The sequence below is a fragment of the Eublepharis macularius genome, chromosome 1 (genome assembly GCF_028583425.1).
Source record: "Eublepharis macularius isolate TG4126 chromosome 1, MPM_Emac_v1.0, whole genome shotgun sequence".
Taxonomy (NCBI): domain Eukaryota; kingdom Metazoa; phylum Chordata; class Lepidosauria; order Squamata; family Eublepharidae; genus Eublepharis; species Eublepharis macularius.
The window spans coordinates 145,621,470-145,637,771 of NC_072790.1; the positions used below are offsets into that span (position 1 = coordinate 145,621,470).

At 44.0% G+C, this 16,302-nt stretch overlaps 1 protein-coding gene across 1 annotated transcript in view; it reads left to right on the forward strand.

The window, feature by feature from the left end:
* Positions 1 to 16,302, forward strand: part of C1H1orf198 (chromosome 1 C1orf198 homolog) — a 38,036-nt gene that overhangs the window by 11,737 nt on the left and 9,997 nt on the right. Inside the window, exon 2 of the mRNA XM_054981431.1 lies at positions 9,129 to 9,179. Within this exon, the coding sequence (XP_054837406.1) occupies positions 9,129 to 9,179 (51 nt within the window). The remainder of the gene's footprint in view (positions 1 to 9,128; positions 9,180 to 16,302) is intronic.

The window sequence follows — 16,302 nt, forward strand, 5'->3', positions numbered from 1 at the left end:
GCTTGTGAGTAGAACAAATCTTGTCATGTACCCCAGTAGTTGATGGCTGTGTTGGAGCGCACACAGGTTCATGAGGTGTTGTGAAGTGCAATGTTATGAGATGTTTCTTAAGGGACTATTCCCGTTGTCCCCTCAGCCAGTCTGCCTGGGCATTGGATATGCCTTTGATGTGTACAGTTCTGATTGAAGCTAGGTGACCATCCTCCCAGGTAAGTATCCTTGCTGCCACCTGTGTCACTTCAAGGTCTTGAATCCCCCCTGCTTGTTTATATATATTTTGTCTGCAACCTTGTCCATACAGAGCTCTGAACTGGAAAAGGGCCAGACAAATTGCTCCCCTTTCTACGTCATTGATAGGAAGACATGCCTAACCTGATTCTTACACCTGTAAATATTTGTTGTTCTTGAAGGATCATGAATCTTTTGCTTTGTATTGGGTTGGTGACCTTAGCTCAGATGGGTTTTGAGCTGAAGTGGTATCTGAATGGGAAGATCTGTCTTCTCCATGATCTGTTGTTAATCAGATCTAAGTAAGGTCTGAAGTGGTCTTGCCTATAGACGACCCCAAAGGTATTGCATTGTAGGTAGCAACTAGCAAACCCATCAGTTTCAGTAGTGTTGTGAGAAGTGATTTTGCACTCTGATGACAGTCTCAGTCAGCAGTTTGGTCTTCCTGACCTTTTCTTTGGTGAGGGATAGAAAAAACCCTTTTGGTGACTGTGATCTAACCCAGGTGTTCAGGCTTGTAGGAACTGAATGGTGAATTGAGTGTTGTGGTGAGATTTTCTCTTGAACCGATCAGGAGATCATCTGGGTACAAGTGAACATGAATACCCCCTGTCTCTGAAACATATGATGAGGTTGATCATGAATTTTGTAAATACTCTTGGTGTGACGGACAGGCCAAAACAGGATGGCTCAGAACTGCCTATTATTATTATTATTATTATTATTATTATTATTATTATTATTATTATTATTATTATTTATTAAAATCTTAGATAATTTTGATGGGCTGTCAGAATTGGTACATGGAGGTATGTCTCTGTGAGATCTGTAGATGTCATGTGTTCTTCTGATTGATTAGTCACTGCGACTGAGCACAGAGTCTCCATTCAGAAGTGATATAATTTGATAAACTTGTTCAAAAAACTTGAGGTCTAATAACACCCTCCAGTCCCTATTCTTTTTAGGGACTGAGAAGAAGATTGAGTAGACCCCTTTCTGGAGGGCAGCTTTCAAATTGTATGGAATAGCCTTGTGAGACTATGTGTAAGGCCTGCCTGCTTGTCAACCTAAGCTTGATGGTAAAGAGTAGTTGGCCTCTCACGGGACAGCTAGCAAGTTCTGTCTTAGAGATCTGGGTATTAAGGTTGATCTCTTTCCCCGTGTGAAGAACTGTCTGTTTGATCTTGGGAAAAGGTAAACATTATCCCCACAATACAGCTGGAGAGCTGGGACTGAGAGGACTGGTTTATCCAAGACCGTATGGCAAGTTCATGGCAGCAATGAGAAGTAAACCTGCAGAGTACTGCATCACTGTTCAGTTATTTAACCGCTATACTACAAGTGTGGTCTTAAAAAGACACCCCCCCCCTTATTAAAGGGTTGCCTAGATTAACCTCAGGATGGCCATTTGGAATCTTGTCTGGACCTTAGTAGTGTGTGTTATGAATAAAAGGCTGAGGTCCAATGGATCTCCTCTCAGATTGTTTGAGTGTTTTTGGCAACACATTCTTCTGTCCTAGGTCTCAATCTAGATCTTTCCCAGGGCACCCCCAAATAGCTTGTCTCTCTGAAAGAGGTAAGCCAGGATGATATTTTTAGAGTGTGAATCTGCTGGCCATGCTCTTACTCAAGCGTGCCAGCTTGTCACTGCTGTCAAGACCATAATCCTAGAAGAAAAAGGTAAATGTATCCAGGATGATGTCTGTCTTGAAGGTATTGGCCCTTACATTTCTGTAAGGGCAGCTATTGTTGTACAGGAGGAGTTGGATCAGTTTCCAGATCCATACTCCTGACACTCTTGAGGCAATAGAGACAATAGCTGTAGCCTTAATAGTCATGGTCACAGCCTCGTGAGCTCTTGTTAGCATGGCCTCTCTCTTCTTGTCTAAGTGGTCTCTGACTGATCCTTACCCATCTTCTGACCAGAGCCCAGATGACTGAAGAGTAGCCACTGGGGGTTCCGTCGCAGGTACCTGCAACAACTCATAGCAAAAAAAGGTAGTAAGTACAGGGTTTTTTGGGGGGGGGGGACCAAGTTTGGGGATTATTAATTGACTTATGGTGTAGAACACTCAGCCTTGAACCTTCTCCACAAATATTCTGGAAATGGGAGGACCTTTTCTGAGGAACCTTCACGAGGAAGTGACTCGTTTCCCTGGGCTGGATTTAGTATTCCCAGTCTAAGGGTCCTACTCCCCCAAGGCTAATTTTTACAGCTCTAAGGCTGAGAATGTCTTAGGTGTAAATACTGGTAGACCTCAGATTCTGACAGCTGGGCTGACTGTTCTGGTAGGGATATTTCTTCCTTTTCCACATCTGAAGGAATTCATCCTTCTCCCTGTCATTACAAACTCCATCTGAGGGTGATTCCCCTGCTCCGTGGGGATCCCTGACTTATAAACGTTACAAACTGCCTTATTCTGACTCAGACCATCGGTCAGTGTTATCTCCTCAGACTGGCAGCAGGTCACCAGGGTCTCAGAAAGAGGTTTTTCTCCTCATCTACCTAATCTCTTAAACTGGAGTTAATGGGAACAAACCTGGATCTTTTGCATACAAAGCAGAAGCCCTTCCACAGAGCTACAGCCTTACTCATGGAGGGAGGAGGAGGTAGACACCACACCACTATTTCCTCTCTCCTGGTTAGTCTTAAGAGTTAAAAGGTTCAAAGACACCAGCAAAATTGCGCCCTTTATACATTACCCATCTGACAGGGAAAGGCAGGGCTAGATCCTGTTGTAAAAGCAGGGCTAAATCCAAAGGGGAAAGGCCTGCTGTAAAATCTCCAGCCAGGAGATTGGCATGGGCACATTCACATGGAGCCAGGGCTGAGGAGATTCCTGGAATCTTTATAGGGCCAAGGTGCTTCTGGTAACAGGATTTCCTCCCTCACAGTCAGTCTAATTGCTGACAGGAATTCTGGAGGTATAACACGCTCGGGGGAACACTTACGTGGCCCTCCTGGGCTTGTCGGCTGGAGCTCTGGGTGTCTGGATTATGTTTCAGCCATGTTTCTCCTGCCAGGAGATTGGCAAGCGCGTTGCGTTGTTTCCCGCCAAAATTGAGCTCTGCCAGGTGGCGCTGTTCTCAGCTGGCTGGCTGAGGCACGCTGTTTTAACAAGCTCCCTCTGTGGAAGATGGAGCTGTTGAGAGGCCTGCGTCTCTTCCAAGGCCATTTCCTTGCCGGGGGACCCATACAGCCTCAGAGGCATGCTGGTGCCGGCTGGGGCTGTTCCCGCCATCGGTAGGACGGCACTCCATGGGAACAGCCCATATTCTCCTTGCCAGGGAACCCATACAGCCTCAGAGGCATGCTGGTGCTGGCTGGGCCTGTTCCCGCCACCGGAAGGATGGCTCTCCGTGGGAACAGCCCAAATTCTTCTCCATGAAGCTTTCCTCAGAGTCCGATGACTCTCTAGAGACCATCTCGTCCTCTTCTTTTCTTCCTTTGGCAAGAGGAGTAAAAAAAGAGGAAATGGGAGGAGAGTAAGGTAATGAAGCAAGTAAGGAGTAAGGTAAAGAATGATTTGAGGAAGAAGAAAGATAAATAAGAGATAGAGAGAAAAAAGGCAGCAGAGCTAGTCTGCTGCAGAACTGCTCTCCCTGGAGGCAGGAACAGAACTGAAGAGAGGGTGGTCCCACAGGCTAGACAGGAAGAGGAAGAAAGTTAGTTCCTGCCTCCCTGATTGGATGGTGGGAATCACCCAAGATGTCCTCCGCCTCAGAGGGAGAAATGTGAATGCACTCCGAAATCTGATACATATGATAGCCTCTGTTGAGGAGTATATAAAGCTGTATAAATTTTTCATCTACTCTAAAGAGGCAATAAGCCTATTTAAGCTAAAAAATTAAACTAAAAATTAAAGAATGGTCCTTTTCAGCTTGTAGCCAATCTGTAAGCTTTCATACTAATGCAGGGCAAAGGTTCTTATCTACCCATTCTAATCCAGGGTGTCTTGTACAGGAACGTTTTCCTTGGGCCACTCTCTCTCTCACCCACACACAGAGCCAAACATACCTCCCAGAGTTGTTGTGAGGGAAAAATGGAAGCTGGGAGAATGATGGAAGCTGCTTTGGGTCCCCAGTGAGGAGAAAGGTGGGGTATAAATGCAGTAAATAAATATAATAAAAATAGTATCATGCTAGATGCTGTGCAGAGGTACCTGCTCACGTGGGCAGCAACCTAAATGGAAAGAGAGCAAAGCTTGCCCAAGAAGTGGTAAGGGTTGATTAGGATAGGGCTAAGGTGATATTAATGCACCTTTCACTTATGCAGGTGTGCCCATGTGTTGGAAAGAACCTGTGTATTCTGTTGCATATGAATATTACAGATTCTGCCAAAGAGTTGTATGTATTCTGATTGTGAAATTATGATAACTCAGTACCAATTGGTTGTTGGGGTTTTCCGGGCTGTATTGCCGTGGTCTTGGCATTGTAGTTCCTGACGTTTCGCCAGCAGCTGTGGCTGGCATCTTCAGAGGTGTAGCACCAAAAGACAGATCTCTCAGTGTCACAGTGTGGAAAAGATGTAGGTCATTTGTATCTACTCAGGAGGGGTGGGGTTGAGCTGAGTCATTCTGTAAGAGTTTCCCAGGGTGTGGAATGCTAATGGCGGGAGGCTTCACTGTATCCTGAGGAGGTTCTTTTGCATATGGATTGGTGCTTGATGTGCTAATCTTCTCTGCAGGGCTATTGTCGGGTGTGGAGTGTTTTGTTGGCCTGGTGTTTTTCAGAACTGGAGCCCATGCTCTGTTCATTCTTAAGGTTTCTTCTTTCCTGTTGAAGTTTTGCTTATGCTTGTGAATTTCAATGGCTTCCCTGTGCAGTCTGACAAAGTAGTTGGAAGTGTTGTCCAGTATTTTGGTGTCCTGGAATAAGATACTGTGCCCTGTTTGAGTTAGGCTATGTTCAGCCACAGCTGATTTTTCAGGCTGTCCAAGTCTGCAGTGTCTTTCATGTTCTTTTATTCTTGTCTGGATGCTACGCTTTGTGGTCCCGATGTAAACTTGTCCACAGCTGCAGGGTATACGGTATACTCCTGCAGAGGTGAGGGGGTCTCTGCTGTCTTTTGCTGATCGTAGCATCTGTTGTATTTTTCGGGTGGGTCTGAATACTGCTTGAAGGTTATGCTTTTCCATAAGCTTTCCCATCTGATCAGTAATTCCTTTGATACTGATCAGATGGGAAAGCTTATGGAAAAGCATAACCTTCAAGCAGTATTCAGACCCACCCGAAAAATACAACAGATGCTACGATCAGCAAAAGACAGCAGAGACCCCCTCACCTCTGCAGGAGTATACCGTATACCCTGCAGCTGTGGACAAGTTTACATCGGGACCACAAAGCGTAGCATCCAGACAAGAATAAAAGAACATGAAAGACACTGCAGACTTGGACAGCCTGAAAAATCAGCTGTGGCTGAACATAGCCTAACTCAAACAGGGCACAGTATCTTATTCCAGGACACCAAAATACTGGACAACACTTCCAACTACTTTGTCAGACTGCACAGGGAAGCCATTGAAATTCACAAGCATAAGCAAAACTTCAACAGGAAAGAAGAAACCTTAAGAATGAACAGAGCATGGGCTCCAGTTCTGAAAAACACCAGGCCAACAAAACACTCCACACCCGACAATAGCCCTGCAGAGAAGATTAGCACATCAAGCACCAATCCATATGCAAAAGAACCTCCTCAGGATACAGTGAAGCCTCCCGCCATTAGCATTCCACACCCTGGGAAACTCTTACAGAATGACTCAGCTCAACCCCACCCCTCCTGAGTAGATACAAATGACCTACATCTTTTCCACACTGTGACACTGAGAGATCTCTGTCTTTTGGTGCTACACCTCTGAAGATGCCAGCCACAGCTGCTGGCGAAACGTCAGGAACTACAATGCCAAGACCACGGCAATACAGCCCGGAAAACCCCCAACAACCATCGTTCTCCGGCCGTGAAAGCCTTCGACAATACATCAGTACCAATTGCTGTTTCCCAATGAGTAACACTGAGTACCTGCATAATTACCATGCATGATGGAGTATACAGTTTTTGCTACCTATTTGTAGTGAAATATGTGCGAGCATGATTATGTAAGTATGTTATAGCCCCATACCCAGCAGTAAAAGGGGCTTGTGTACCATATTCAAAATTTTCTTCTTCTGTTCACCCAAATTCTTTATTCAAGATTTTCCAAAAATACCTATTAGGTAATAGAGCAGCTATGTAAGTCTTTAAGTTGCCAACAGAGATCTTTTGTGTTGATTTGGGTAACAGAGCATTTATTTGGTGCTGATATTCAGATCTCTTCTATGTCAGGAAAGAAAGATAATACTGTCTCTGGCATTTTAAAATTCTGATGTCTTTTTCTGGCATGCTGCCTCAATGTCTGTTGTAGTTAGATGCATACTTCTTTGCATTTGATGCTTCACAGCTGGCTGCTGAGGTCAGCTCTGTGACTGGATTCTTGTTTGTGGATGGCATTTTTGTCAGGAGTTCAAGTGTTCAGAAACCCGCACAGAGATTCATCTCCTTACATATGCAGCAAGCTTAAGTCCTAGCATCCACTTTGGAGAAGTGCTCAGTTTCTTACATATCGAAAGCAAAACAGCTCCCTATTTTGATTACTTAAACCATTCCAAGCGTTTATTCTAAACTGTTCTTAAATGTTTGTCAAAGTATTTAAAGCACAGCTCTTCCCATTTTCCTTATCCCTATGAGGACCAGTAGGCTCAGAGAATGAGATTAAGTTCAAATAGGACATATCCCCTTACAGAAATGGAGGACCCCTCAGGAGTATAACACAGCATCCTTGTTGGTTGGGTGGAAGAGGAGCCAGGTGGGCAGCTGGGAAGGTGAGAGGGGAGGGGAGCTGGACCTATCACTTCATAAACCAGGTGGGTGGGGAAGAACAGGAGCTGCCGCTGCACCAGCCAACTTGCTGGGTGGCTGGATGAGGATAAATAAGAGCCCCTGGCACTACATGTTGGCAGGCAAGAGTGGGAGGTGAGTGGAGGCAGTGACACCACAAGCAGGCGAGCAGGGCAGGAGGAACAGCAGCCACTGCCACAGCAGCAGTTTGCCTCCACATGAACCACCCAAGTAAAGGCGGCAGCATTGCATGTGGGCGGGCTGCCTGGTGAGTACCTGGTCTGGTGGGCGAGCAGTGTTGCAGGGAGGATGAGACCCCCCCCCTCCACAAGTCTCATGGGTTCCGTACTTGTATATTTTAGGAAACAGTTGATGGGAATTCAGGGGAAATCAGTGTGCAAGAACAGCAAACTACCCTAGATCTTGGTCAGTAGCATTAATTGAAATCATATACTCTCTTTTAAAAAAGCTGAACATTTAGTACAGTTGTATCAGATATTGGCCATTTCCACACATGTTGAATAATGCACTTTCAATGCACTTCAGCAATCCTTTGGAAGTGGATTTTTTGTTCCACACATGGAAAAGCAGTTCCAAATGTTCACTAAAGAGTATTGAAAGTGGATTATCCAACATGTGTGGAAGCAGCCAGAGTTTCTCCTTCATGTGCTATAAGTTATATGGGAAAATATCCACTTGCAGCAACATTACAGCTAAATACATAAATATTACCTACTGCTGACTTATAACTACAGAGCTTTCTAAAATTGTTAGATTTTTAAAGTTTTTGTCTGGTCTGGTGCTTAACTATGTGGAATGCCCTCCCATATGAACTCCCTGGGTCACATGTTACCAATGTGACATGGGAAGCAGTAGCCACATGGCTAAGATGTAATTAAAGAGTGGACCCTTAAAATGGGCACTTCACAGTGGCTTCCTCTGTATAGCCACCGCTGCCCAAGTGACATGGGAAGCAGCCATATGGGAAATTGTGTTTGGTTGTACTGAGGTGTTTCCAGGCATGCACTATACTGCTGTGACAATCTGGAGAATTTAATGTACACATCACAGTAATGCAATCAAGAGAATATGTTAGACTTGGAGAATATGACATTTCCAAGATTAAAAACAACTGAAAATGTATCTTTATTTTTAATGAAAAACATCTGTACACTGCTTTTTGATTCACTGAATCCACAATGCAGCTAACAAAATTTTCAAACTTACTGCAGTCTCCAAAATGGTAACAAGCTATGTAAAACCATTAAAAATTCTGACTGAAATCTGGGAAAGAAGTGAAACTGCAGCAACATGCAACTTTGAAAGTAGTAGACACGTGGGCATAGGAGCATGACCTTCTTCCCGTGAATCCAGCAAAACTAGCAGCACTAGAGAAGTGGAGAGAATTTTGTGCTATTCTGTTTATTAGCAGAAGTTCATAACCACTTTTTGGCTTTTTATTTGGAGCTCACATGTGAGTGACACATGAGTCCCAAATAACCCAGACGGGCTGCTTTACTTATTAACTCAGCAGAGGCTGGAATGCAGCAACTTTAATACCCTTATGCAGAGAGAGCTTCAGGAGGGTAGCCATATTGGTTTGTAGTAGAAGAGCAAGATTCGGGTCCAGTAGCACCTTAAAGACTAACTAGATTTCCACGGTATGAAGCTTCCATATCCTGGAAAGCTTCCATACCCTGGAAATCTAGTCGGTCTTTAAGGTCCTACTGGACCTGAATCTTGCTCTTATGGAGAGGAGAAATCACATATAACAATATGTGTATAAAGTGTTATCAAATGATATAACAAAGTTATCTGTTTAGGACTCATTTTATTCTAAAGATGAATATAGTCTAACAAAACACTTGTTTGATTCTGGGATTTCAGCGTACATCAGATTGTGGATTCATTTGTTGTGGTGACATGAGGGCTCTTTTTTCCAGACATTAGTTACACCTCTGAATGTTTTTGTGTTCAGATCAGAGGTACACTTTCTAACTTGAGCATAACTTCCATTTTATTTTAGGATATAACCTGGCAAGATGAACACTCAGCTCCTTTCTCCTGGGAAACCAAGGTAATTTTGTGAATTGATTTTATTCTTCCTTGCTGTTGTTTCACCTTAGAATTTTTATTGAGTCTGATTAACATAAATAGATTTCCATTCCATTTATACCATGGCCACTGTATAGAAAGGATTCACCGTAGCAGCAGTTCTTTTCTGCGAGTTCCAGGATGTTAATGTTTTATGGAGTCACTAAGCACAGTTTGTTACAATATTGTACAACCTGGATAGATAGAATAGGAGCTGCAAACACCAATTGACCTGGATTGGCTTGCAGCACCAAAAAGTTGCAATGAAAACGTGGGATGGAGTTGGAGAATCTTCCTCTGAGAATGGAATGATGGCCCCCAGAGTGGAATTATAGTTCCTGGGAGCAGGAAACCTACTCTGGGGCTGGAATGGGGAGGGAACAGTCAAGGAGATCTTTTTGGGGAGACAGCAGGAATATTCTTTTAAAGGACACTAGGACAGAGACAATCTATGAGAGGAGGTTAAATTTGGGGGGAGGGAGTAGATTTCTTTGGGGAGATGGGAATATCCTTGGACAGGACAGAGGCAATCCTGGGGGGGGGGGGAGGAGAATCTCCTTGGGGGAATAGAAATCTCCCCATCAGGCTGGCCGAGGGGAGTCTGGAAGCACCAACTCTGGGAGGGAGAACAATCCTCGTGAGGAGGCAGACCTGGGCATGGAGAGACTGCAGCCCTGAGACTGGGTTGGAACAGAGCCATCGCCCACCACCTCACAAGTAAATAAGAATAGAAAGGAACAAAAATGAAACAGAAGAGTGAGCCCTCAGCCGAGGAAACACAATAACTTGTAACAAGCTTGCTCCCAGAGCATTGCTGCAGCACAAGCTGGCCAGCTCATCCAAGGAAGATGCAGGAGGAAGACAGCAACCTGATCTAGCTGCCTTTCTCCATGCCATTCTGATCATAAGGCAGATGAGCACTGCTTCCTGCTACCCCTTGCCGAGCCTAGTATTAAATTTACATTCAGGGAGGAGAAGGCTTGGACTCAGCTTCAGTGGCACTTCTTTCGAAGGGGTCAGGGAGAGGGAGGACAAGATAGGCCAGCTGGGCTTCTGTGGCTGTCTAGCCCTCCCCGTCCCCATCCTGGCTCCTTCTAGTTTGGAAAGTTCCCTGAATCCACCACCATCAGCATTTACAGGTCTATGTGCAGAGTCTGTAAGATAGACATAATCTGTGTTTTCATTTAGGTGCTTTTACAATATAATCTTCCCCACCCCCACCCCACCACTGCCTGTTTCCAGGACAGAAACGCGCTCATGAATCACTTTGATTCTGCTTTTCAAAAGAAGCAAATACAAGTTGGCTCATACTACAAAATCTGCTCATTTTTGTACACAGTAAGGATTGTGAAGTGATACCCCTTGAACACGTGTCCCATGAGCTACCTGTTTGCAAACGCCTAACAGGGCAAGTCTGTGTCAAATTTAGGTCCGTTTTCTTGGTCTGTGCTCACTTCTAATCTATCTCTTTATCAAAGCATCTTTCTGAACCATTTCCTTACAGCCCAGCCCTGTTACCTGTCAAAGGCCGTCCCAAATAATTGAGTTTAGCATAGTTTGAGGAAAGCCATGAGAGTGGGAATTTTCCTGACATCTTCAGGCAGGCCATTCCATAAGGTGGAGGCCACTACAGAGAATGCAGGTACATAGGCAGTTGTTGATTTTGCCCATTTGCAGGGTGTTACTTGCAGAAGGCCCTGTTCAGATTAATGACGCGAAACCAGTCCAAGGTACATCCCCTGATACTATTTCTGCCTCCAAACACCACGACAGGATGGCATGATCTACTGTATAAAAAACTGCCGATAGATCTGGGAGGAGCAAGAACGAAGCGTGGCCTTTGTTTACATTCAGATAGAGGTCATCAACTAAAGCCCCCAGAGCCATCTCAATCCCATAGCTAGGCCTGTAGGGAAGTATGTTGGCAGGTGGTCTAGAAGGTTCTGTAGGCTTTTTTAAAAAAGGTTGATGTGTAGCAAAACAAGTACACATCATTGTGCCCTGTGCTTCCGTTGTAGTTGTTTGGAAAAGCAAGGGATATGTAGGTTTTTGTTATTGAAGTGGCCTGCTTCCAGTCATTTGTACACATCCAACTCCAGTTCATATAAGGTCAGTCACAGCAGTTCCTTTATCTCCTATATCACGGTCCCCAGCTTTTTTGAGCCTGCAGGCACCTTTGAAAATCTAACAGAGTGTGGTGGGGGGGCAACCACATAATGGCTGCCACAGGAGGTGGAGTACAACTTTGTCCTCTTGATTTTGTCATCTTTATTTGTCCTGAGAAAAAGGTATTTTTAGTTTAGGGATTTTTAAAAAATAAACGAATGACGAATTCTCTGCTGAGTTAGTGTTTTCTTTTTTCTGCTCATACCTCAGAAGTTGTGTAATAGTCTGGAACTTAATGTTGTTCTCTGTCAGTTCAGTCAGCCCTGGGTTCTTATTTCCTGTCACTGAAGTGACCTGGACTTTGGCTTCTTTACATGTTAGCCTATTTTATATATATAATATATATAAATATATATTTGTTTGAGAAACTGTCATTCTACAGACTTCGTTTCAATATCTTACGGGGGGCTTTTTTAGAAGCTGCCAAGACAAACTGTTTGTTTTGGCTCTGCATCGCTATCTGTTTAATGAAATACTGCACATTCTCCATGAATGAATAAGATATAAAAATAACTCTGTGGTTCCTGCAGAAATAACTCTGTGATTCCTGCAGTCTCCTCCATTTTTAGTGGAGGCTAGGTGAATTTGATGCATTGTGATGAGCTGGGCCTTGGAATTTTTGTACTCTTCTGGTTCCCTTTGCCACCATTATAGGTTTGGGCAGCATGGACCAAGCCACATGCAATGCCTGCAAAGGGCATCTCTGGGAGAGCCATGGTGCAGCTTTAATAATGATAATAACTAATAATAATAATAATAACTGCGCTTATATACTACTCTTCTAGAAAGATCAGTACTCTACTCAGAGGGCTGAGCAAAGTCAATGTTGTTATTATCCCCACAATACAGTTGAGGAGCTGAGGCAGAGAGGAGTGGCTTAACCAAGGCCACCTACTGAGCTCATGGCAGTAGTGGGATTCAAACTAACAGACTGTGGATTTGCAACCCAACCCCTATACTTCAGCAAATAGCCATTTCTCAGTCTAGAAGAGAGATTGAGGGTGTATATAACTCTGCCAGGAGGCCAGGCCAGACAGCTGGAGTAGTATACAGGAAGGACTGAACTGGCAGTGACAGCAGATGGGACAGCAGAAAGGAAGTCAAAGCCTAGTAGCATTGCCAATACAGGGTTTGGAAACAGTGTTACATTTCTGAAATGTCATTTTAGCCACTGTAGAGCTTTAGTCTAGACTGAGTGTCCTTTCTTCTAGAACAGAAATCGCACTGTAGCACCTGTGGGTGCCATGGTTCCCATTGACACCTTTCCTGGTGCTTACTAAGTGTTTTTACAAAGTGGGTGGGGCTAGGTGGGGTTTTTAGCCAGCGCCGTTTCTGATTGGCCATTGGAGATCTGATTGCTTCAGCAGCAGTTCTTCACTATAACTGAAGGTAATATGTGTGCATTCAAGAAAATAACAATATTTTTATCCTGTTAAACAGAGCTTCTGCCTGATATGTCAAAGAGTTATTATTAGAGTAATGCATGATCTCAGTCCCTGACATTTTGTGCTTGGCTCCAGCTCTTGTGGCAGCCATTTTATAGTTGCGCCCTTCACTCTGTGTCAGAATTCCAAAGGTGTCCAGAAGCTCAAGAAGGTTGGGGATCCCTGTTCTAGAATGTTCTGTGTCTATACTAAAACTTAATGTGTCTGACTCTCATTTTTCCCCAAAACCTGTTACTAATTTTGCCATTTTTTGTTCATTTGGAGGCCTTGAAATCAAAATGTAGAAGGCACAACCCACAGAAAGTTAATTGGCCTTAAATTCCATTTGACTTTGTTCTTTCCTACCCCTTTCCCCACTTCAGGATTAAATTAAGGGGACAGTTTAGTGACTAAGATATTGAGTCCAGTTTGATTTGTACCTCTCTTTTGAGTTTGCTCAGTAGTCTTGGGAAAGCCAGTGTCTCTTTGGTCAGCTCCCCCCCCCCCATCTACAGTATGGTATTAATGACATTGACCTTGGCTGTGGCATGCAACCGTATCTTTCTGGAAGGAATGTGGCAGAGATAAAAGTTGTTTGCATCAAGACATTAGACTAAAATTACTCTGGTGGTTGCTAGCTATGGAATGTCTGTACAGTGTTCAGACAAGATTATAAAATTGCAAATGCTTAAATTTAAGAAGTCGCCTCCTAAAATGTGAAAGGAAGAGATTGCATTATTTATAGAAACAAATATTTTGTTGAAGAGTAGAAAAGTTAATTTTAAATGTAATTCAGGACTAAGTAACCAAGCATATGTCTGGTTTGGTTGTCTGGTCAAAGTTTCCATGGCTTACAGAAACCCACACTGTTACTGCATGGACTAGATATTTGACAGATTAGGTGTTCTGTTGGAAGAACCTTTGCAGGCCAGATTTATCCTACAAGCATTTCCCATTGATCCAGCAATGCACGTTGACCCAGCAATGCAGTGCTCATAACAAGCCTCACCCTAAATAGAGGATTGTGGCAACCCTATATTATGGGTGGTGTTTTGGGTCTCCCATCAAAAACCCACACATGCATGTAAAGTGCTATCATGAAATGTAGAATGATTTAGCTTTGACTGTGTGTGTGTGTGTGTGTGTGTGAGAGAGAGAGAGAGAGAGAGAGAGAGAGAGAGAGAGAGAGAGAGAGAGAGAGAGAGAGAGAGAGAGATAAATCGCAAACACAGAAGCCGCTCAGGTGTGGGGGGGATGCACTGTTTTCCTACCTCCCCTGCATTTATGTTCTGTCATTTATACATGCTTTCTCCCCCCATCCCCACCACTGGGGCACAGCATAAGCACTTCTCCTCAAGCCAGGGCAGGAAATAAAGAAGATAAGTGCTTCACTTCCTTATGCTGTGGCTGATTGGCTGCTGGAGGGGGAGAAGAGGTGTGGGAGCTGCTTGACCCCCAATCCCTAATCAGCAGTTGCAGTTAATATCAGCTTGCCAGCTGTCTCCTGCTGTTCTGTTTCCAGTTTGGGGGATGATGCAGTGGGTGCACTAATACTCATTGTGGCTCCACTCAGCTTGACTTGCCCCAGGGCTGTTTTCACTTCCTGGTGTGCTCCTGCAGGACAAGAAGTACAGCCTCCACAGTAGCCAAATGGGTGCAGCACAAGCAAGTAAAGCACTTCTCTGCTATATTCCTTAAGAACATAAGAGTTGTGCTGGATCAGACGGGTGATCCATCTAGTCCAGCATCCTGTCTCACACAGTGGCCAGTCATGGAGTATCAACAACCAGACTTAGAGGCTGATGGCTTTCCCTCATGTAGCCTCCTGGCACTGATATTTGGAGATTTACTGGCTCTCTATGTGGAGAGGTCCCCTTTGTTTATAATGGTGATGGGCCATATGTCTGTCTAATCCTCTCTTAAAGCCATCTGTGCCTGTGGCCATCACTACATTATCTGGCAGCAAATTCTCTTATCATCTCCATATCTTCCTTTAGCAATCTTTTTTTCCCCTTGGTCATCCAAAAGCCTAGCTGCCTTTCTGATTTCCTGCTCTGGATATATTTAAAGAAACATTCATTGTTTGTCTTGTCATTATTTTAGTAGTCCTCTCCTCAAATTTGCTATTTGCTTGTGTAGTTATGAACTTACATTTTTCCTATGAGACCCTGTATTCACTTCATTGGGGCAAACCTTCTAGATTTTAAAAGAAGCCTATTTGCCTTTTATGGCTACTTTTACTTGAGTCATTGACCACACAGGCATCCTTTTAGACTTGGCAGTACCTTTTTTAATCTGGGGAAGCATTCTATCTGGGCTTCAATTAATGTGTTTTTAAATAGTTTCCATGCATCCTCTAGGGAATTGACTCTCTCAAGTTTCCCTTTTGGCATCCTTTTAACTATTCCCTTCAGTTTTGTAAAATCTCCTCTTTTTGAAATCAAATGTTACTGTTTTGGATGATAGGGGTAACTTTCCACTGACAAGAATGCTGAACTTAATAGCATTGTGGCCACTGTTCCCCAACTGGTGCAACAGCATTATTTATTATTTATTTATTTTATTCGATTTATACCCCGCCCTCCCCACAGATGGGCTCAGGGTGGCTAACAACATTACGTCATGCATCTACATCATGCACCAAGTCTTGATATAATAATATTATTTAGTTTATATACCACCCTTCAGGACAACTTAATGCCCACTCAGAGCAGTTTACAAAGTGTGTTATTATTATCCTCATAGCAATCACTCTGTGAGGTGGGTGGGGCTGAGAAAGCTCTGAAAGAGCTGTGACTGACCCAAGGTCACTCAGCTGGCTTCAAGTGGAGGAGTGGGGAATCAAACCCAGTTCTCTAGATTAGAGTCCTACCACTCTTAACCACTACACCAAACCTGAGCCCCTTTCAGAACCAAGTTTAAGGTCATTACCCCTCTGGTTATTTCTGTGACCAGCTGTTCCAATGCACAGTCCATTTATGATGTCTAGGAACCTTATTTCTATAGCATGACCTGAGCACACATTTACCCAGTCAACGTGATGGTATTTGAAGTAAACCAGTGTAACAACATTATCAACTATAGTCTCCTCCCTTATTTCCTTCTCCATCTCAAGATCAGCCTCAGAGGTTTGGTCAGATGGGTGAGGACTATAACACATTTCTTTCTTCACCAACGCTCTCTACACATAGTCCTCCTTTGTTATCCTAATCTCACTCCCAAAATCTGTTGTGCTCCTGCCACTCATACCCTGAGCATTTCAGGATTGTCCCTTTGAACTGAGTTCTGAATCAGGGACTCCCCCAGCCCCTGGGATTGCTCCGCTTTTGAGAATTAGTGCTTGGATTCCTATTGCTGAGCCCTGGCTGCTGCCAGGGGGTGAAGGAAGAGATGCTGCTCAGGGAGTAAAACACTGCTTCAACCACACAGCTGATTGGGGCACCCCAGCCTGCCCTGGCTCTCTCTTCTCCCACAGTACAATTGATTGGAACAAGCCACCCTCCCTTTCCCCAGTGC